The sequence below is a fragment of the Spermophilus citellus genome (assembly GCF_964194105.1).
Source record: "Spermophilus citellus genome assembly, chromosome: 1".
Lineage (NCBI taxonomy): Eukaryota > Metazoa > Chordata > Mammalia > Rodentia > Sciuridae > Spermophilus > Spermophilus citellus.
This window is the reverse complement of record NC_138182.1, coordinates 31,620,218-31,644,043: the sequence shown is the minus strand read 5'-3', so window position 1 is coordinate 31,644,043 and position 23,826 is coordinate 31,620,218. Positions and strand designations below refer to the sequence as shown.

Here is a 23,826-nt window from a genome sequence, read left to right as displayed (position 1 = left end):
TAAAATCTCCTGGGCTAAATTCTGCATGGTTGATTCTCAAGTGAGTTCATAAATAACTATGGGAAAGCTACATTATTACATTCTTATCTTTCCAGAATAAGAAGTACATTTGCAAAATGGACATAATTCAAAATGAGCAATTTAAAAAATTTTATTATTCAAGGTAGTAGATGTTTATATTTTAGATACTCTAATTTTTTAAAAAGAAAAGCACAAGTCAGGGAGTTTTGAATAAAAATAAGCTGTAGCCTGCTGAGTAAACAAATTATTACATTTTGGGAGATAAATTACTCCTATATATCTCAAGGGTACTTAATGTCTCAGATATAATTTACTGCTTAGGATGTGTTACTAAAGTTAGAGCAAATCCATTTAGGTATAAAAGTATAGATTAAGTAAATACTCTATAGAACTTTACAGATAGCTCAGTAATAAAGTACTAATATGACATTACTATTTTACAATGAATATTATGTCCAGTTTTTCTTTCTAATGCCTGACATTTTCTTTGGTGCCTTGGTCATTGGTTTCTGCAGGCTGTGTGGGATTGGAACTTGGTGTTGGAATCTCTTCTTTCCAACTTATCTTGGTTAGTTCTAGAAATCACCTAAGTGTCTGTACTAGATTTACCTTTCCAGATAGGACTCTCATATGGACAGCCAATACCTTTATGCCTGGTTTCTTCATCACTACCCCAAACAGAAGAAACTATACATTTACCTCAAACTTTTAAGAATATGTTTAAACTGGGATGGTGGCAAATGCCTATAATTCTAGCAGCTTGGGAGGTTGAGGTAGGAGTTCAAAAAAATCAAGCCTCAGCAACTTAGGGAGGCCCTAAGCAACTCAGCAAGACTGTCTCAAAAAAAAAAAAAAAAGGCAAATGGCCTGGAGATTGGCTCAGTGATTAAGTACCCCTGGGTTCAATCCCTGGTACCAAAAAAAAAAAAAAAAAGGTCTAAAAAGAACATGTTTTAAAACACACACACATACACACACACAAACACACAAATAGTAATTTTTCCACTGAAATTTTTTGACCTATTTGTCTTTTAAAATATTTAGAGAAATTTTATTAGCATTATTGTCATCAAGGTTAATTTTTATAGATAATTTTAGTCATTTTTCAATTTTCCCAACTCTTACATATTTACAATGCCTTTCCATGCCTTTCTTAGCAATACAGCTATGTAATATATATGTTCCATTTACTGATTGCTATCTCTTGGATAAGAGTATATAGGCACTTGGATATTCACATTTCTTGATCAAGCTCTTTCTCATTCACAATGATCTTTCATTGCTTTTTTTGTCTTTTCTTTTAGTTAATGTAAATATTTACTCAAAGGAATTCTTTTTAACCACACACCTTGACAATAAATACTCTGAGCATGTAGAGCCCTGTAACTCTCAAATAGACTTGACTTCTTTACATGAGCATTAAAAATTGATTCCCATTCCATCTCCTCATTTTTCTCGTAAGTGATGCTATGTATAGTTTACATGCTGATTAAGCAAAACTTCTTCCTGGCTCAACATATTTTATTTTCTTATTTTAGATAATATGCTTTCTTCCATTCTCAATACTTCTCTTAAAAATTGTACCAATCTGACCTTCTTTTATTTAAGGCTACTTAATGCACTGAGTCAGGGAGTCTCCCTAGATGGGCAATTTTGATGAATGCTTTACTTATCTCCTTTAAGGCCCTTGTCTGAATTTCTCTTCCATGAATTTTCTACAATTCTGTTTTCCCCAAATCTGTAAGGTACTGTTTTATATAATTACTGTATAGTAAGATCTATATTGTGCCAATATTACCATACCTAAGGAATGAGAGCAAAGCAATTACATTATGAATCAGTATCTGTTAGCCCATGGGTTATAAAAAGGCAGATGAAAAGATAAATCATGTCCTAAGGTGCAACTGTTAAAACCAGAATGATTATTCATTTGTTGTTAGCAAAACTTCAAATTTCATATATAAAATAGGAAGTCTGAACTAGGGGCTATCCTGAACTAAAATTTCCTTTTCGATTAATGTCAATCATTTTCATGTTTAGTTCAACTTTAACTCATGAATTTTTAGTTTGTGTTACAAAATGTAAACATTATTATTATTTTTAAAGTGGATAATATCAATAAATAAATATAAATCAGAAAACCACGAGTATATTACAAAGCTGTTATTAAAATGAGTGAATGAGAAAGATTAATGTCTTACTTCCAAGATGATGATATTTCATTTTTTCATTAATTTACTTATTTTTCAGTTATCTATTGACAATTTTATGTTAAATTAAGTGTTTTCTGAAAGATATTATTTGCTATACAAAAGATGATGCTATACAAAAATACCAAAACTATTAATAGGTTTTTTTCCACTTAGTAGTCATTTCTTCTTTCATCTTTTCTATATTTCTGACTATAAAGATTAATAACCTTGTGGTATTTAAATATATATTATATAAAACAGAATAAAAATTTTGTTCTGAATACTAAGATAATACTAACTTTGTTCTGAATACTAAGATAGCTCCTGAAAAAGGAAATGGTAAAGACATTTTTATCATTCTAAATAAAATTTGGGGCCATTGGCCTCTTGTGTATGAAATGCAGAGCTAAAAGTAAAAAATAAATCATCATGAAGTGATTCTGTTGGATTCAGGTATCATAACTACTATAGAAAAACCTTGTTATCATGTCATCAGGATTTCATCACTAAATGATAAATATCCTGACTAGTACCCTATATAAGATATTTCCCCTCACATTTATCACCTAGAGGAACTATATTGCTTGTTTCCTTTTCTCCTGTGCCCTGTGACCTCGTTTTAACATTCAGTATCACATGGCATGAATGCCTATTATATCTGTCATGACTACTGATTGTTTTTTTCCACTATTTTATCAATTCAGTTTTACAACTAAGAAATATAATTAGATACAAGAGAATGCAGTTTTGAAAAGACAAGAAACAAACTATATTTATGAATACAAAATAGTACCAGTATAATATTTAGTCGTAAAAACTAGTTTGGAGGACTTACAATTTTTTATTATGGATCAAGATTACATTTTTTTTATTATGAATGCCTACTTCTGATTTAGTATCACCAAAGGCAGGTCATGACCTGTCAAGATATATTTCCTTATTTGTAAAATTGAGTTGACTACAGAACCAGGTCTAATCTTTCACTGGCATTCAAGATCCTCCCTGATTGAATTTGAACTCCACTTTGCAGTCTTATCTTTAATTACTGCCATTTTTATACTTTAATTATTCCAGATAATTTAATGTTTCTTAAATAAGACTGCTGTTTCAACCCTATGCTATTCCTTGGAACTGAGAGTCTGAATATTTACCTATTTCGGCATAAAAGACAAAGGCTAGTTATTGCTTTTCTCAGATATTAAATATTGCTTTATATTACCATTATCATTACCTAAGAATTGGCATGTTCTCACAAATCAGACTATAGCTTCTTGGGGCTTAGACTGATATTTATGAATCTTTGATTTCTACACAGTGTACAGCACAATGGCCTGCTGTATAACATTATAGAATAGTAGTTTAATATGAAGTAATTTGGATGGAAAGAGGTCTATTCCCAAAGACATTGACTGAACTACAAGTTTTCTGACAAAAACAAACATATATGTGGAGACACTACTAGAAAGTAGGCAATAAAACCCTTGAAAAGTTTACAGTCTGGTGAATTATTTTCTAGTTTAATAATCAACCTTTGAGAACTTAATATTCTAAAACCTATCAATCCAGTCATCATATTAGTAGAAAAAGGAGAAAAGTTCTAAGACAATTGTGACTGATTAGAAAAAGGCTTATATTAAAATTTGTATCTATTCAGGACAAATCCTTTTAACAAACCAGAACGTGAAAGGAAATTTAGTCTGATAAAGAATATCCATAAAAAGACAAAATAAAACAACAAAAAAATCCATATGGCAAATATCACACTAATGGCAAAATATTTAAGACATTCCTGTTATTAGAAATAAGACAGCTATGTTCACTGCCACATTTCTATTGAATGCTATATTAGAGATCTTAGTCATCACTGTACAGGAGAAAAACAGAAGGTATGCAGGTTGTAAAAAAAAAAAAAGTAAAACTGCCAGCATTTGCAAATGAAATGAATGAGCTCATAAGAAATATAATAAAATATACAAACTATATGTCAATAACTGGATTTGGTGAGGTTATTAGATAAAGGTCCATTCAGGAAAACAACTATATTCTAGCATTCTCAAGATAATTGTTAAATCCAAAAAACAATATAATTACAACACTTCAAAAAAACATCAATTATGTAAGAATAAATATTATTAAAGGTATGCCATACCTCCACACTGAAAGCTACAAATTATTACCAAGAGAAATTAAAGATGACCTATGTGGGGAGGCTTATATCAAGTAAATTATATCATTTGTGTATCAATATAAAGATGCTGACTTTTATCTGGTTTGTTCTATAGGTTTAATGCAGTCTTAATCAAAATTTCAAAACTTGCTTTTTGCAAAAATTGGCAAAAGTGAACATGGAAATGTAAAGGTCAAGAATAACATAGTCAATATGGTAGAACCAAGGAGCTGAAAGGCTTACCCTACCAGGCAGAATACTTATTTGTAGAGTTATAGTATTTAAGATCATGTGCTGCAAAAGCAGACAAATCGAACAATAAAATTAAAGAGAAAGTCTGAAGACAAATCCAGAAACAGACATCTGAGTAACAGAAAAAAAAAGTATGGTCATTTCAATAAATAGGGCTAGGTCTACTGAATAGTGAGGCAAAAAACCCTCATCCCACGCAAAATTTCATATAGGTTTCAGATCTGCATGTACATATGAAAGCAGTAAATGTTTTAGAAGAAAACCTAGGTCAAATCTTTGTGATGTTAGATTAGGCAACAATATTTTAAATAAGAAACAAAAATTGCTAACTGTAAAAGAAAAAAACTAATATAGTCTAGGAGGACTAAACATAAAAACATATAAAAAGTGGAGTGGAAAATATATATTGCAATACATACATTTAACACAAGTTCAGGTCCAGAATATAGAATAAATTTTTATGAATCAATAAGACAATTCAGTGATAAAACGAGCCAACTACTTATACAAGCATATGACAGAAGAGGATAGCCAAATGACCTTTACTGTCATTATGAAAAGTACTCAACTGAGAACAGAAAAATGAAGATTAACACTATAATGCAATATATATACCACCTGAAAAGTTAAATGAAAACAGACAGAAAATGAAAAGTACAGGAGACCCAGGACAAATGTTTATACAAATGTTAAGCACTAACACATAAGTCTATGTTATGACTCAAAAATTCCATCCCTAGGTATATTTCAAACAGAAATATATTTATTTGTTAATAAAAAATAATGAAAACCAAAATAAACAGGTACAAGCAAGTTCATAGCAACCCTATTCATAGTAGTTAAAATCTGTGCAATAGGTATATTTACAAAGTAGTGTTGCTATTGTTTTTCTATACAGGGTGAATTATGTACCTGTATACAGGTCAATAGTTTGTTTGTTATGACTGGAGAAATGAATTATTTTAATGTTCCTGTTGATCATCATCAATGATACTTCCACCACTGTAGCTCACTCCCACAGGTGATAACGATGTCACTTTTCATTATTCTTTGGTCAAAATGCACAGATAATCAACTTTTCAATAAAGTATAAACTTGACTTTCAGTAGCTCTTTATTTCTTAGTTTTTTTAAGGAAACATGAAAACAAAGCTATCTGGTTGCCATGTCCTTTTCATCACCAAAGAATTTATCCTCTCACTGGAATGAAAGGAGCCCTAAAAATTAGCTAGGAATGCTGGGCAAGGCCTCCCAATATATGAGTTTCTCAGCCTGCTCTGCAGGCTTGTAGCAGCTTTTCTGCAGACTCCTACTATTAAAGCATGTGCCCATGACTTCACAATCCCTTTTCTTACTACTCTTGAAACTCTAAGTCTCCCTTTCCATTAATAGTCTAAGAATAAAGAAGGTAGAAAAATCTTTTTACTTTCACCATCAGTCTCACCCTAAGACTCCAGCCTTCTGGCAACTATTCTTCAGCTCTTGGGCCATTCTAGACAACTGGGATAACTTACAGAATAAATGGGTAGAGGAGAAATTAACTAAACACACACATGACACCCAAGTGTTTAGCATTTTTGCTAAAATAAGACATCAGTGAAAAACTGTATTTTATGGATAACAGAAACATGATAGTTATATCTTTTTTAAATTTTTATTTGTAGTTGGACACAATACCTTTATTTTATTTATTTATTTTTATGTGGTGCTGAGGACCGAACCCAGGGCCCTGCATGTGCAAGGTGAGCGCTCTACTGCTGAGTCACAACCCTAGCACAATAGTTATATCTTAATATAATTAAAATTGGCAAAGAAAAACTCCAAATAAGGAAAGAAGAAGTCAAGTTTATAAAAAGTTTAAAGACCCTCAAATCACAACAGTGCAATTAAACTAAATTTAAAGTAAAACCAAAGCATTCTTTAAAAAAAAAAAAGCCATGAAGACTTTCACTTTAAAAGACTGAAACATCCAAGTAGCCATATCAATGAACAAATAGCAAAGAGCAACTTCACAATACTTATAGGCTCTATACTTTATAACAGTACCCTTAATGGAAAAGTTAATGTAGCATTGAATAAAAGTTTAATGCTCAGCTGCTGCAGTAAAACCTTTAGATCATGGAAATAATGGATCATTTTTCTTTCTCTGTTGAATTCTTTATTTTTACTTTTTTGGTGGTTTTGGGGATTGAACCCACGGCCTCAGACATGCTATCCAAGTGCTTTACCACATGACAATGCTTCCTATTGCATTCTTGACCGAAAGCAAAAGTAAACATAAAAAGGGAATAAACATAAAGTTTTATGACTTATTATATTTGAAAAGTTTCTGACAAATTGAATCCTAGTTAGATGTTTTCTTCTAAAAACTTGTAGGGAGAAAATATTTAACATAGAGGCATTATATTTTAAACATTCAAGTAGCAGTAATTCATCTATTAAGTAACTGTCAGTCACATTAACTCAGGTAACTATGAGTTAAAAAAAGTGAAGAAGAAAGCATGCCTAATTTGATTCTTTAGATTTTTGTCTTAACATATTCAAGGTAAGTTGTTATTATAAAGCCAAAGTTATGTAATTGATTACAAATTTCATCTTCATGATTGCTATGATTTCACATATAGTTTTGGGACCAAAAGTTAGTTTGCAGACTTGTTAGATATTTGCAAGCAAGTGACATGATGCATAGCCTTCATTTGTATTGTATAAAACATGGCTGTAAATGTCTTACACAGCAGGATTAACAAACAAAACATGTAAATGTGTATGTTTAACCATGATTCAGTTAAAGTGAGGGGAAGAAAAAAGTCAAGAGGATGACACATATTCTTTGAGTAAACAGAAGATATTTTAGGGTTTCCTTTTAAAAAATAATTCCATAGGAAACATTGTATTTTTCTTAAATCTCAGTTGATGTATTTATCTAAAATCTGCTGAAGAAATAAAGGAGCATCTTAACATGGTGGACTATAGTTGAGAGTAGCATAATTAAAGATTCTTGAATCAAAATTGATGTTTTAAGCTCTGATTCAAAATGAAAAGAAATGAATGTACACCATGAAATTTAGATCCAGTTTTCATGGAGCCAATAAGCATACAATCTAATAGAATTGTTAAAAAGTTGTGTCTACTTTTTTGGAAATATAAGAAAGTAATGCCCATGTGATTAATAACAATTAAATACTGAGAGATGAAAAAACAAACTTATACACATTTTAACTTCCATAATAAACACGACAAAAAATCTGACAAAATATTTTAAAACCAAAGACTGAATTTGATTTTATAGCATTGAAGCTGACATTGTTTCTCTTGGGAAATTTCTACAAATGAACAATACTTTGCTCCAATTTTACTTAGGACAGTTATTTCTACTAAATATTCTTGTCAGGTATTCTTATTTATTTGTAAAACTACAAGGCCAACTAATAAATATTTTATTTTGGGAAAAATAGAAAATCATTAGAAATCAGAAGAGTAAGGATATCTTCAAAGCTTGTTTAAATTTGGCTGGTTAGGAATATGCTTGTGAATATTTTAATGATCAAATAGACTACTTGTTATAGTTTGGATATGAGGTAGCCCCCTAAAGCTCCCGTGTTAATGCAGAAATGTTCCAAGGTTAAATGAGTGGATCGTGAGAGCTGTATCCAAATCAGTCCGCCCTAGTTTAAATGGAGTAGCTGGGTGATGAATGAGGGCAGGTAGGGTATTGCTGCAAAATGTGGGTCACTGGCACATTCATCTTCTGAAATGTTAACAAATGTTCCCCAACTGTTATGATTGGTTAAAAATGCTTGGTTTCAATTGAAGTCAGAGTTCCACACTAATACAACAACAAATTCCTGCCTTAGATGGTTTGGGTTTATTTGTTTATATGAAGATAAAAGAATAAAGGATCCTATTTAACAGTCCTTTCTAATTTTTGCATTTAAATGAGAAAACATGCTGAGCTGAGTTAATATATTACACTTTAGATTTAATTTAGATATTTTTAGGTTTTTATATCAGTGAGAATTTACCTTCAAATTACTATTTGGGAATATTTTCTAACATTTCAGAATTCTCTGGAACCAGTCATAGGTATTTGAGTATTTTTCTTTTTTTTATATTCTTGCCTTTCATTCTTACTCAATAAATATTTATTTACAGACCCCCCTTTCTTTACACGACACTCCAATATGTACCAGGAACTTCAATTCCTGCAATAAGGTAAAAAATGCATATAGAATATGGCCCAAGCATGATCTAAATAAGAAGGTTATGCTGACAGAAGTAAGGAAGCTAAACCCCAAACAGTAATACTTACTTACAAGTTTAGTTTTTTATACTTCAAAATCTTAAAACATACCTAGTTAAAAATATCAGAGAATTGGAAATTTAGATCTTACCACATGGGATTTTAACAAAGTTCAGCCAATGTTTGTTTTTTTTTAGATTTTGTTTTGTGTTTGTTCAGTTTTTTTTTTCTAGGATAATCATCAAAGTATTTCTAGTACTTAACCAAACTGGCTGGCCACTATAAAAATTCTTAGTTCCATTTTAATGCTGAGTAATATTTCATTGTGAATATATACCACACTTTCTTTATCCACTCATTTATTGAAGGGTATCTAGGTTGGTTCTACAATTTAGCTATTGTGAATTGTGCTGCTATAAACTTTGATGTGGCTGTGTCCCTATGGTATGCTGCTTTTAAATCCTTTGGGTATAAACCGAGGAGTGGGATAGCTGGGTCAAATGGAGGTTCCATTCTAAGTTTTCCAAGGAATCTCCATACTGGAATCAAAAATTCCATATTGGCTGCACCAATTTTTAGCTTCACCAGCAATGTGAGAGTGTGCCTTTTCCCCCATATCCTTGACAACACTTACTGTTGTTTGTATTGTTAATAGCTACCATTCTGACTCAAGTGAGATGAAATCTTAGAGTAGCTGTAATTTGCATTTCTTTAATTGCTAGAGATATTGATCATTTTTTTCATATATTTGTTGATTGATTGTATATCATCTTCTGAGAAGTGTCTGTTCAGTTCCTTAGCCCATTGGGTTTTTTTATGTGACGTTTTTTGAGTTCTTTATATATCCTAGAGATTAGTGCTCTATCTGATGTGCAATGGCATTTGCAGGTATATGGATGGAATTGGAGAATATAATGCTAAGTGGAATAAACCAACCCCCCCAAACCAAATGCCTAATGTTTTCTCTGATATAAGGATGATGACTCATAATGGGGATGGGCTAGGGGAGCATGGGATTTATGTTATGACTCAAAAGTCTTAAAAATATTATTTATTAAATACTCCAATCTCTAGTTATGAAAAGCATCTTTGTCTACAGGGTGTTTGAGGATAGTTTGGTAACTATTTACTGAATAATGATAATAGAAAAGATCATCTCTTGGAATCAGTTTCTATTACTGTCCCCCAGGGGATGTCACAATGAGTAGTTTCCACATAAATAATATACCAGCTTGTAATGTACCAGCTTGAAAGGCTGCTAAAAAAAGAAAGTATTCTTCTTGGGGTTTGATTATCTAAACTTAAAGTAAAATAGCTAATCATTTATTTATTGACACATAAATAAACAGTGTCTTCATGGAGAATTTTTTTAACTTGAATTTGGTGGCTAAAGATAAAATTAGTAAATATATCTGATTTGCCTTACTTTTCTGAGTATTTATGTTAATGATTGTTCTTTTTCAAAAGGTTTCATAGCCTTCATTTTCTTAAGTTTTCTGCTGAATAGCTATTAAAAATGCTCTAAGCCTTTTATAGATATGTTATATATAATTTCCACAAAATTTTTACATAAAACATTCTATGATTTTTTCCAAAATTTCATAATAGATATTGGTGTTGGAAAGTTATCATTAGGATGCAATGTGTAAAATCCTATTCCAAAAGAGGAATAGAGGTTTTACTACACCAAACTAAACTATGAAAAAGTTATCTGTATATTAAAATTGGTGGGTGACAAATGTAACTTCCTCTAAGATCATTTATCTTACAGATCAATTATTTAAGCAAAGAGAGTATTTATAACCTTTACTTTTGTAGATGATGTTGAACCAAACTTGCATTTTCTTATAGTTTGGAACATGAGCTATGGAATACAGTATAGTGAGGATTAAATATTGAGTCCTTCTAGATTCTTCCATTATTTTTTCCTAATGGTGCCTATTAATTTTTGTTTCTCTTTCTCAAATGCTCCAATGTTCCTAGATTTTTTTCCCCCTGAATCCACAATAGTAGCTGGCAGGAAGGGGGTACTGAAGTTAAAAATTTACATTTGAGTAATTACAGAATCACAAATATTTTAAAAAGAGTGAATATAAAGAAAATTACAATAGAGATAATACAATAAAATAATGTAAACTAAAGCTTTATTACAATATCTTTGATATAAACTTTACTAATTTTATAATGTTAAATATATCAAGATTCAGATTTGCTTTTGAAAAAGCCAGTCATGATATGCACAGAATTTATATGTATTTTCATCTATACAAATTACAACAAATGATTTTTTTTCTAATAAGTATTATTTGTTAGAAAAGTGGATTGGTAGAGTTCCTCAGTAATATTACCTATCTGGGTCATATTTATTCCATCCCACAGTTAATTCCTAAAGCTGAAACAATCATTGTATTTTGATGTTCATCTGTTTTATTGAACTACCCACAGGGAGATTTATGAGAATGCTATCATGTCAAGGTCGCAGGATTAAGTGAATAGTGATGACAGTAAACAAGCCTTTTCTCTATATTCCAAAGGGCTTAACTCAGTTACTTAAAATGCCATAAACATAAATAGTCTTCTCTCTCTACAATGTATCCATGACAGATGACTTCAAAATACAGCACTCTGGGGCAATGGCACTTTCCAACTAAACAGGCATCCCTTATTATTGACAAAGGACACTAAGCTACTTGTGAGCACAATATTAAAACATGCTTCACTATCCAATGTGTACAGTTTTAGTGTGTATGTAATGCAGACCAATATCACTGTAAACCAATCTATTCCTTTCATTTATAAAAATAAAAATACACATCTTTTCTAAAAAGAAGATATCTGAAGAGGAAAATACTATAGGAAATAAAATTCTTAAATCTTTAATATATATTTTCTGATAATAATGTAATGGGTTTAAGCATTGTTTAGGGAATATAGATGATATTTAAATAAAAATATCTAAATCAAAAAGCAAGATTATAAAATAGAAATAACAGAAAATAATCTAGAGATTTATCTTACCAGCCTAATAATATACTATGTTCAACGATTAAAAAAATTGCCTTAAGAGTCTAAGATACCAAATGCTATTGCTTGAGAAATATTATCTATAGTTTGGAGGGCTGGGGTTGTGGCTCAGTGGTAGAGCGCTCACCTACAGTTTGGTATAGCATGTTTTTCTTAGTGGTCAAATTAAGGTCTAAGGGACTGTGATAACCTCTCTTTAACTCTTTAAGTACTTACTCCAAATGGTGAAAAGTAAGTTAATAATGTCATTTGTAAATAAGGGGAACTTTCATTAATGTGGAAATCCATAACAACTAATTTTTATTTTTGAAACTAATGACTTTTTTGTGGTTGAGAATCTAGTCTAATATTTGTGAGTTTTTTAAAATTAGCATATTGATTTTCTCCATTATCCTCATTTGAGTACTTCATGTATTTCTAACAGCCTGTACTAAGAATTTTACAAAGTGTTTTACTTCTGAGAGACTTATTAAAATAATTATCCTAATTTTCAAACAATCTATATAGTTTAAGGAAAAAAGCCACAGAAATGAGGTTGGCAATCAACTGGATCATAGAAGTTTTAGCCTGATCACCTTCCTATTCAAATTACAAGACATTTTTTCTTCTGATTCATGTAATCTCTATTGATCTAGAATCTAGATTTCCCAGTTTTTCCAAATCATTACTTTTTCTGAGATCTGTACTGGAATTCTATTGGAGAAAATGAATTTTGACAGCCTTTTAAGTTCTGGCATATTGCACATACTTTACATTGTCTTCATTTTCATTATATTTTGTTTTAAGAAAGATAAACTGAGACTCTTCCCAGCTCTTGCAGAATCTGGCAACACAATCTTACCTGTCTCCTCACCTGACGTCCTCTCCCAGCCCGAACAAGCCAGTCAGTCCTCTTATCTACTAAAGATTGAGAAGATGTTGATGATTTTCCTTGCCAGCCAAATATTGGAATTATCTTGAGCAATTCAACATAAATGCCAAATGCAAGATTCTATCCTTTCAGTTTCTTTACCTCCTAGTTACCAAGATCTTCAAACAACTTCTTCTACCACTCTCATGACCATGATCTGGATGTGTCAATCTTGGATTACTGTATTTCTGATATCTTAAACTCATATCTACAATTTCCCACCCTTTCAGTTCAATGATGCTTGTTTTCTTAACCCCTTTATTTTCTGCCTTATTTTCCTCACATACCCTTCTTAACTATCTCAGGCTAACTATAATACTTGATTGACTACTTTCTTAATTTCTAATATCTGTGCTCCTTGTCCTTGAAGAATCTACCCAGCAAAACACAACCATGGAACAATCCATCTTCTAACTATTTTCAGAGCTTGAAAGAATAAAGTATATACTCTAGATGTACTGCTTACAGGAATTGCTAACAGATTTCTCTATGTGGGTTATATAAGTGGAGAAAAGACTGGAGAAAATAAATAAATTAGGGATGTTTTCTAGATGCCCTTTACTGGAAGACTTCGAGAGAAAGAATATGTTGGCTATTGAAAAGTATGTTCCAAATGTATCTGAGGAAGTTATGGTGTGCATAAGTAGTGACCTATGTCATTTGGAGTTCTGTGTTCTACTTCCTGGTAAACATGTCCACTAGAACATGCCACAGGCAATGCAGATTCAATATAACTACCTTCTGCTATATACTGTTCCTTCTGTGTTTTTCAGGTCCAAGAATGACTACCACCATTCACTTAGTGAACCATGACAGCAAACTGAACAACATCCTCCATTTTTCCCTTTTTATTAAATCAATAAGTCATGAAGATTTACCTAACTTAGATTTATGTTTTGTCTTTTAAAGTAGTTAGAATTGGTAACCTCAATTAGTTAGAGCATAAAGAGATGAATGTCAAGCATTCAAATTCCCCATGTGGGAATACTCTATTCTAGTTACAGTACCTGTGAATTAGATGTATGTCTTAAGATAGTTATAGAAAGGAATGGGCCTGGGAATCTGAAAGGATCAGAAAATAAGCAATATTTCCACCGCACTCTAGGACAAGCCCCCCAGAATGAGCAGAATCTTGAATCCAAGAGACATGGGACTTCTCTTACCTTTTTGGTGGACACATGAAGCATTCCTATTTAAAGAAACATTCTTTTTAAACAGTACCTGAACTTTCCTATAAGAGAGGATGGAACTGAACAGACACTTCACAGAAGAAGATATACAGTTGATCAACAAATATGTGAAAAACTGTTCAACATCTCTAGCAATTAGAGAAATGCAAATCAAAACTACTCTAAGATTTCATCTCACTCCTCCAGAATGACAATCATCAAGAATACAGGCAACAATAATGCTGGTGAGGATGTGGTAAAAAGGTACACTCATACATTGCTGGTGGGACTGCAAATTGGTACAACAACTATGGAAAGCAGTATGGAGATTCCTCACAAAACTGGGATTGGAACCACCATTCGATGCAGATATTCACTCCTTGGTTTATATTCCAAGGACTTAAAATCAGCATACTATAGTGATGCAGCCACATCAATGTTTATAACAGCTCAGTTCACAACAGCTAGACTATGGAACCAACCTAGGTGTCCCTTAGTAGATAAATAATGATAAAGAAAATGTGGTACATATACTCAATGAAATATTACTCAGCTTTAAATAAGAGTGAAATTATGGCATTTGCCAGTAAATGGTTGGAGTTGGAGAATATCATGCTAAGCAAAATAAGTTAATCCCACAAAATCAAAGATCAAATGTTTTCTCTAATATACAGATGCTAATTCACAACAGGGCAGGGGGCACTAGGGAAGAATAGCGTTACCTTAGATTAGGTAGAGGGAAGTGATGGGAGATGAGGGGAGGGGATGTGGGGATAGGAATGATAGTAGAATAAATGGACATTATTACTGTATGTGTATATGAGACTACATGACCAATAAGATTCTGCAATGTGTACAATCAGGAAAATGAGAAATTATATCCCATCTATGTATGACATATCGAAGTGCATAAATGTATTCTACTGTCATGTATAACTAATTAAAACAAATAAAATGTTAAAAAAAAGAGAGGATGGAAAGAGAGGCTTTTTTGTGGCGAGGAGACTGAAGTAGCTAGGGTAACATGGGTGCTTATTCCAAGCCTGGGAAGATGACATAGAAGGTGGTACTAAAGGTGATGGGGTACATCTACTCCCAATCAAAGGGTAGGAATGTAAGTTAACTACATCCTAGGGGCCGCAGCTCTATTCCCTGATGAAACTATGTGTCATTTCAGGCAGAAACAGACCTACCTTCACATACAAACCAAGAACCTTCCTGGAACCCAGAGGGAAATGATCCCTTGGCCTTATGCTAGTAAGATTACTAGCGTTTCTGTCTAATCCTGGAGTATGTGCATGTGTGGTGTATGGGTAGTGGCCTCATTTAACTGAGATTAAATTTTCCACCAGTTTCAGGGAAGAGACCCAGTGCAAATTAAATTGAACTTAAATACATACCCAACAATGGTGGCTATAGTTTGTACCTATCATAGAAGGCAATGGTGAATGTTTGAAGTAAAGGGAATAGGAGTAGAGCCAAGAAGTGCAAGTGAATATGGACTGTATGAGAATATTTCAAACCTACAGTTGATTTCAAAAGCATACAATTTTTACTTTACAGTTCTACTTCTTCATAGTGTTCTTTATGACTAAGTGCTTACTTTGTGTTACTTCATTATTTCAAGCTTATAATGCTTATTTTAAGTTATATTAAGTTATTATTCAGACTTTAATATCTTGAGATTTTGAATATGAAAACTCTTATTTAAGAAGTATAGAATAACAGGTTGACTCCAAAATAAATAAATAAATAATAAATAAATAAAACACAACTTCTTTATATATATATATATATATTTTAGTTGTAGATAAATGCAATACCTTTATTTATTTTATGTGGTGCTGAGGATCGAACCCGGTACCTAGAGAGCGCTTGCCTGGCATGTGTGTGACCCAGGTTCAATCCTAAGCACCACATACAAACAAAGATGTTGTGTCCGCCGAAAACTGAAAAATAAATATTAAAAAATTTTCTCTCTCTCTCTCTCTCTCTCTCTCTCTCTCTCTCTCTCTCTCTCAAAAAAATTTAATCTAGTTTCTGTCAATATACATAGCACCAAAACGTGTAATAGTATTTTTTTCACTGTAGAACTCAAAAATCAAATACTCCTAATTAAAATTGTGACATCATAAACTACTTTAAAATTGCTGGGAGATAGTTTTTTTCCCTTCCTGAATAATTCATAAACTTTATTAGAGAATGATACATTTATTTAGGATACATATTACAAAATATATCCAGTGAAAATTAATCAATTTATAGGTCTCCATTGTAGGGAAAGGAAAATTTACGTATTTTCAATATATCAGTGTTTGTGTAGAAATAACAGATAATCTGAGTTGTAATTTAAGTTTAAACTAAGAATTAGATATTTGATTGCAATTCTTTTCCCTTTTCTTTTTTTGGGTAATGGGGATTCAATTCAGGGGCACTCACCACTGAACAACCTCCCCAGCCCTATTTTGTATTTTATTTAGAGATAGGGTCTTCACTGAGTTGCTTAGCACTTCACCATTGCTGAGGCTGGATTGGTAGTTATTAATGTTAACAACTAAGGTATTATCTTTAAAGACTTTTCCAGACTTTTTATTTTCAAGGTTTTTAAAATGGTTAATTTACATACAGTAAAATTCATTTTTTAGTAACAGTTGTATAAATCTCAACAAATGTAAATGTGTAGGATTATGAAACTACTCCCACACTCAAAATACACCATAGCCCTATTGTTTCAAAAATCTCCTTCTTATTGCCTTTTCTACTCTAATCCTCCCTCAATTGTTAACTGTTGAAAACTGCTAGAATATTGGAATCTTTTCATGTGTTTATTTTCCATCTGCATACTATAGTTAAGTGTTTGCTCAAATATTTTGTTTGCTTTTTTCATTGCAGTGTTTGTTCTTAGTATTAGGTTTTGAAAGTACTTATACAGTCTGCATAATAATCTTTGTAAAGTATGGGATTTGCACATATTTTTCCTAGTCTAGGCTATCCCAGTTTTTGACAATGTAATATTCTCTCAACAGTAAAATGTTTCAAAGAAATAAAGTGTTTTTAATATTAATGAAGTCCATTGTGTGATTTTCTTTTATGGATCAGACTTATGTGCTGTTACTAATAATACTGCCAATACGAAGCAAGGTCATGAAAATTTTCTCCTAAGTTTTAAATTTTATATTTATGTCTGTGATATACTTTAAGTTTCACATAGGGAGTGAGGTTTAGGTCAAGTTCTAATTTTTGCCTATCGGTGTTCAATTGTTCTAGCATTATTTGAAAAACATTATCATTTCTCTATCCTACTGCCTTTGAACTGTGTGGGGAAATAAAACAAAACAACACAACTTTCTTCATTTCAAAATTTTATGCTTTTGTTTTCTTTGTGCCTGAAGAATGTGCTCTAGCATTTCCTAAAGAACATGTTTATTGGGAAGGAATTCTCTTTACTTTCCCTTTATTTGAGAATGTTTATAATTTGCATTAATTTGTAAGAGATATTTTTATTGAATATAGAATTCTGGGTTGATGATTTTCTTCTGGTCTCCATGATTTCTGATAGTAAAGCTATAATATTTTGAGCCATTGTTCCTTTTATATGTAACAGAAAAAAAAAACTGTGTTTTTCACCCCCTAGTAACTTGGCAAGTCCCTGGGGCAACAGTGTCCAATAAGAACTTTCTGCAATGATGGGAATGTTCTATTTTATCTAATATGGTGGTCAATAGCAACATGTGGTTATTGATTACTTAAAATTCAATTAGTACCACAGAGGCACCAAGTTTTATTAAAATTTGATTTACATTAATTAAATTTGAATAGCCACATGTGACTAGTCGCTTGTCTTGCATAGCACAATTCTGTAGGTTTCTGAGCAGAGGAGAAAATGGATCTATATTTTAAATAGAAGGACTAGGCTACTGTGCTGAGAACCGACTTTAGAAGCACAAGGACAAATACAGGAAGACTATTCAAAAGCTGCTGCATAAATCACATGAGAACCAATGGTGGCCTGGGCCAAGGTAATGTGAGAAGTAGTCACACCCTGGATATATTGTGTTGAAAAATCAATACTATTTTTAGAAGGGCTGAAGGTGAAATGTGTGAAGAGTAGTCAAGCTAAGAGCAACACTTATGACCTGGGTAATTACAGAGTTTTCCTTGGCTGGGATGGAGAAGAATACATGAGAAACTGGTCTGGGAGAAAAATCTGGACTCCGTTTTGACAACTCAACAGTGAGATGAGTATTAGATATCCAAGGAGAACCTACCAAAAAGACAGATAGATATACAGGAATGGAGACTGGAGGGAGATCTAGTCTAGTTATAATACATTTGAACATTATCAACATACTGGCAGTATTTTTAAACCATGAGACTACATAAAATTAGCTAGAAAGGGAGTAAAATAAAAACAAAAAGAGGTCCAATGATGAGCCCTAGTAGTTAATCAAAACTAATGAAGATTATAAAAAACAATACTTATGCCTAAAGATTTAGTTTAATGGCTGAGTTGAAGGACAGGGGGAGATGGCAAAAGCAAGTGAGGCAGTGGGTCCAACCTCTTCACAATAAGAAATGAGGCAGAGAAGGAAAAGCAGAATTGAGAGGTGGATGACAAAATAAATGCTCTAAAGCATGATGTTACAAAGTCTGAGACTTGGAGAGGCTGGAAGATAGGTTACCAGAGTAGAAAACAAACTCTGTCCCTTAGCTTCTAACCTGAACCTGGGGATGGAGAAGGAGGAAGGGTCAACAGAGAGAGAAAGAGAGAGGGGAGCAGAAAATTTCTTAAGCTTACCCACTTAAAAATTGTTGGAAAGACAGACAAAATTTAAAGTGCAACAGTAACAGAAGGGTCTATAAAACAGTACAAACAGCTTAAAACCAAATCAGGAAAATAAAACTGGACCAGGGGTCTGAAGCCATCTTCTGGAGCCCTAAACCTACCAGTCACCCCCTTAAAATAGCAATGAGTCTTCCCACACCCAAGTTAAACCAGAAGGAACTCCTCTGCAGTGCAACCCCTTAAGAATCCAGCCAGAAAGAACTTTTAGAAGGACCACTACTAATTGAAAATTGCTGAAACCTTCTGTCTCCCCCTTACTGTGAACAGGGCACCTGGGCTGGGAGTTCTAACCCCACTCAGCCTCTGTGACCCAAGCAAGGACCGAAAGCTCTGTGTAGCATCCACTTGCTCCAATCAGAGGAAAAAAGGAAGCAGGTTTGGCCCTGAACAAAGGAAAGCAGATTCACCTGCTCCAGACCACTGGAACTAGGGAGAATATACCCTGGGTTGGGGGAGACAGTCCCTGGGATCCCAGAACTGTACTATAGGGAAGCTCTCTGAATATCCAGTGACGTAGAGACCCAGCAGTAAATTATTAGAGTCTATGCAGGAGGAAGGGCTGATCCCAGCCTTAACTGGTACAGACCCTGACCCATGATCACAACGGGCAAGTGACAGGGAATAGTTTGGACACTTGAGGGAAATTGCATCAGACTGAATAATAGGGAATCAATGCCTGTCCTTCACAATCTGGGGTAGTGGAAACTAGAGTCCAGGTGAACCATCTGAGACCCTTTACTAAAATACCTCAGGGAGTGGCAATGGCTGGAGTAGTACTTTTGTATTACAGAACACCCACAGAAAATCCACAACCAGAATTCCTGCACTCACAGACAGCCACCAGAATTTTCACTATTATAAAAAGGATCCAGTAGAGGGGAGCAGGTACATGGTGACCCATAGCAATCACAGGGACACTCCAGAGCCTACATTCTGAACTACTGTACACAATAGGAAGAGCCAACCCACAACACTGCACCCTCCCAGTAGTCAGCTGCAGGCCCCTTAGCTGACAACCAGAAGCTGCAGGAATGAGGTTCAAAGCAACTAGGTAATTGGCTCCTGTGCCCTCGTAATTCGGGAGAAATCCACAGCCAAAGACAAATGGACATCTGCTAAATGACTTAATCTCAATGAAATCCAAACGAAGACTCAGCAAAAATTTTCTTCACATTGACATGGTTTATATAAACAACTTGTTGTAACTTTGATCATATAAAGAACTCTTTAACTCAAATGGTAATTGTCAACCTACAATAGCCAACATCGTACCTTCAACCCATTTGAATGTATTTCATCCAATGATTTAAAGCATTAAATAGAATGAAACCTCCTATCTTTGTTATCCAAGCTCTAGTTTATACTTGCTCCTCTTACACAGTACTCATCCTCTCGCATTATTTGCTATATCCTGAAATACCAATCATTCATCTATTTCTCCTTTCTACCTTGACATAAATTATCTTTTTTTATCTTTTCCTCCTCCTTCCTTCCTTTATTTCTCTATTTTCCATCTTCTTTTTTCTCAATCTCTCTTCCTCACTATTTTTAACCCTCACTTACAGTAAGTTTATTAAATTTAACCACTATTTTTATTTATTCCAGAACTTTATTATAAGTTTATGCCTGAATTTGAGGGATCATGGAGAATAACTGCAACACATTTTTGGCTCTTAAAAGGTTGAATAGAAGAAGACTTGGTTCTGAAGTATTTATAATAAACAGGGTTCAGTGGCATATCTTAAAGTGGTACAGATATTGGGATCAGAAGAGGTCATACACTCACTTAAAGTATCAGTATCTGGATATTCATCCAACTCAGGGCTCTTATGAAAAAGAAGATAACAAAGTAGTCCTTCATTTAAAAGAAGAAGTAACATACAAACAATATGAAACAGCAAAGGAAAAACCCATCACAAACAGTCCATAATACTTCAATAGCAGACTTCACTGACACCACAATGGAGGAAATGTCAGAGAAGATTAACATTAAACAGAGACATGAGATGGGAGGGAAAGGGAGAGAAAAGGAAATAAAGGGAGACCCTCATTGCTATACAAAATTACATATAAGAGGTTGTGAGGGGAATGGGAAAATAAACAAGGAGAGAAATGAATTACAGTAGATGGGGTAGAGAGAGAAGATGGGAGGGGAGGGGAGGGGGGATAGTAGGGGATAGGAAAGGTAGCAGAATACAACAATTACTAATAGGGCATTATGTAAAATTGTGGATGTGTAACCGACGTGATTCTGCAATCTGCATTTGGGGTAAAATTGGGGGTTCATAACCCACTTCAATCTAATGTATGAAATATGATATGTCAAGAGCTTTGTAATGTTGTGAACAACCAATTAAAAAAAATAAAAAAAGAAAGATCATAGTTAAGCTGTCATATGAGCTAAAAGATGTAAGAAATGGAATCAGAAAGAAAATTCAGGAAGTAAAAGATCACTTCAATAAAGAGACAGAGATTCTGAAAAAGAACCAAATGGAAATCCCTGAAAGGAAGGAATCAATAAACCAAATTAGAAATTCAATGGAAAATATCACTAATAGATTACATCACTTTGAAGACAGATTTTCAGTTCTCAAAGATTGTATATAATCCTGAAAATAAAGCTGACCATAAGGAAAAGATGTTAAGAGACCCTGAACAGAATATTCAAGAAATCTAGAATAACACTAAAAGCCCAAATTTAAGGTTCAATGGAATAGGTGAAGGCCCTGAAATACAAACTAAAGGAATATGTAAATTTTTCAATGAAAAAAATATCAGATAATTTTCCAAATCTCAAGAATGAAATGGAAATTCAAATACAGGAGGCATATACGGCTCCAAATATACAAAATCCAAATAGATCTACACAATGACACATAATTTAAAAAATTCCTAACATACAAAATAAAAAAAGAATTTTAAAAGCTATAAGAGAAAAATGTCTGGTCACATTTAGAGGTAAGCCAATCTAGATTTCAACTGATTTTTCAACCCAGACCCTAAAATCCAGGGGTGCTTGGAATAAAACATACCAAGCTCTGAAAGAAAATGGACGCCAATCAAGAATAATACACCTAGCAAAATTAAGCTTCAGAATTAAAGATGAAGTAAAAACCTTCCACGATAAACAAAAGCTAAAAGAATTCATAACTAGAAAGCTTATACTACACTAAACACAGTATACAAAACAGTTCATGAAGAAGAAATGAAAAATAACAACTAAAACAAGCACCATAGTCAATTAAATGAGAATCAAGTTCAATTTAAACTTTAGAAATAAAACAAAATGGCACGAAATAAAAATTCCTGTCTCAATAATAACACTAAATCATTTATATAATCTAAAATTCAGTCAAAATACATAGGCTGGCAGATTGGATTAAAAAAGTGAACTCTAACACTATGCTGCAAGAGACTTATTTCACAGGCAAAGACATCTATATACCATTTACATGGGTCTGGTAAACAAACATTTGATGCTATTCTAGTATGAAATAAAGTGATTTCAAGCCAAGATTAATCAGAGGAGAAAAAGAAGGTCATTTCATACTGCATTAGGGAATCATACACCAACAAGATACAATGGTGGTGAATATTTAAATCCCAAACAATGAAACATCTATGTACATTAAACAAATCCTTCTCAATATTAAGAATCAAATAGGCCTCAATATAATATTCTAAATTTGGATGAAAAACCTTCCCAAGTAAGTCTTCATGTTAAATTATAAAAGAAAACTCTTAAAAAGAATATATTACTTCTCCACAGCAAATTATAACTTGTGTATAAGAAATACTGATAATTTCTAAATAAGTTTGTAGTCACAGCTTTACTTCCAACTATGATAATTAACCCATGAGTTTTTTACATTTAATTTATTTTAACTCACCTATGAGAAACTGCTCCCCAAGCACCATGTTTATTTGTGAGAATATTGAGAATCTTCTGTTTCAGCTGATTTGCTGTTACATGATCACGATGTTTAGCAGCGCTGATAAGATGGTCACACATCTTTTCTTCCTCTCTCCTATCAGCAGCATATTGGGCACACTGGGACTGAAAATAAATACAATGTATAATAATAAAATTTTTTACCGTGTATAAAAGATTTGATCTCTAACAGTAAGTGAAAAGGTAATAACACCTCAATCTGAAAAACTCACATAATGTAATTTTCTATCATTTTGTTCTAAAGAACACATGTAGTTGTCTTTCAAATTGGTAAATGTGTTCTTTTGTAAGTATGTGTAAAATAATTTGTTTAACTTTAAATAAAGTAATCAGAGACTTTTATGATTCTGTTTAGTTCTAGAAATATGACTTTGTTGTCCAGAAACTATCATTCCACAAACAGAAATGGCTTCCTAAAAAGGAAAATCTACTTGATATTTTAATCATTATAGCACATCTCACTTGAAAGGTATGCTCCTGATAATCACATATAAATATAAAAATTGTCATATAATTTATAGTTTTTTATTTCATGAATGGCCACATAGTATAGAAGAAAAAATAAGTGATTTGGGAATTCAGCAGACCTGAATTTTAATTCACACTTTATGCAAACTTCATTTTTTTCATTGTACTTAGTTTCATTTATGTACAATAAGGAGCTAAGACAAGATTTTTCTCGGTGTTCCTTTCCAAATTTAAAATCTAATATGTTCAAAAGGTCACATGAGAATTAGTCCCTTATTCTTATCTTTCCTTTTTCATAATAATCAGTTGTCATGTCAGCTGTCTGTATTCTTGCTCACATTAGCAACACAGTTTATAAATGAATCCCTTTGTGTATCAAAAAGATCCAATATAAACATGAAAAGGAGAATCTCTTTAAATGTAAGTTTTATTTTTTATATAGTAGTTTTTTGAACAGATCAATTTGACTAAAAATTCCAGCATTAGCAAGTGTGTAATACAAGTCATATAACTAAGAATAAAAAAGTCTCATATATCTGAGAAAATATAACTATTCCCATTCATCATAACTATGCAAAAATCTACT

General features: G+C 32.7%; 1 protein-coding gene across 6 annotated transcripts in view; it reads right to left on the bottom strand.

Moving 5' to 3' along the window:
• Positions 1-23,826, bottom strand: part of NBEA (neurobeachin) — a 638,449-nt gene that overhangs the window by 246,752 nt on the left and 367,871 nt on the right. For all 6 annotated transcript variants that reach the window (XM_081293195.1, XM_081293196.1, XM_081293198.1 and 3 more), the window contains exon 37: positions 22,711-22,877. In XM_081293195.1, coding sequence (XP_081149321.1) covers positions 22,711-22,877 — 167 coding nt within the window. The remainder of the gene's footprint in view (positions 1-22,710; positions 22,878-23,826) is intronic.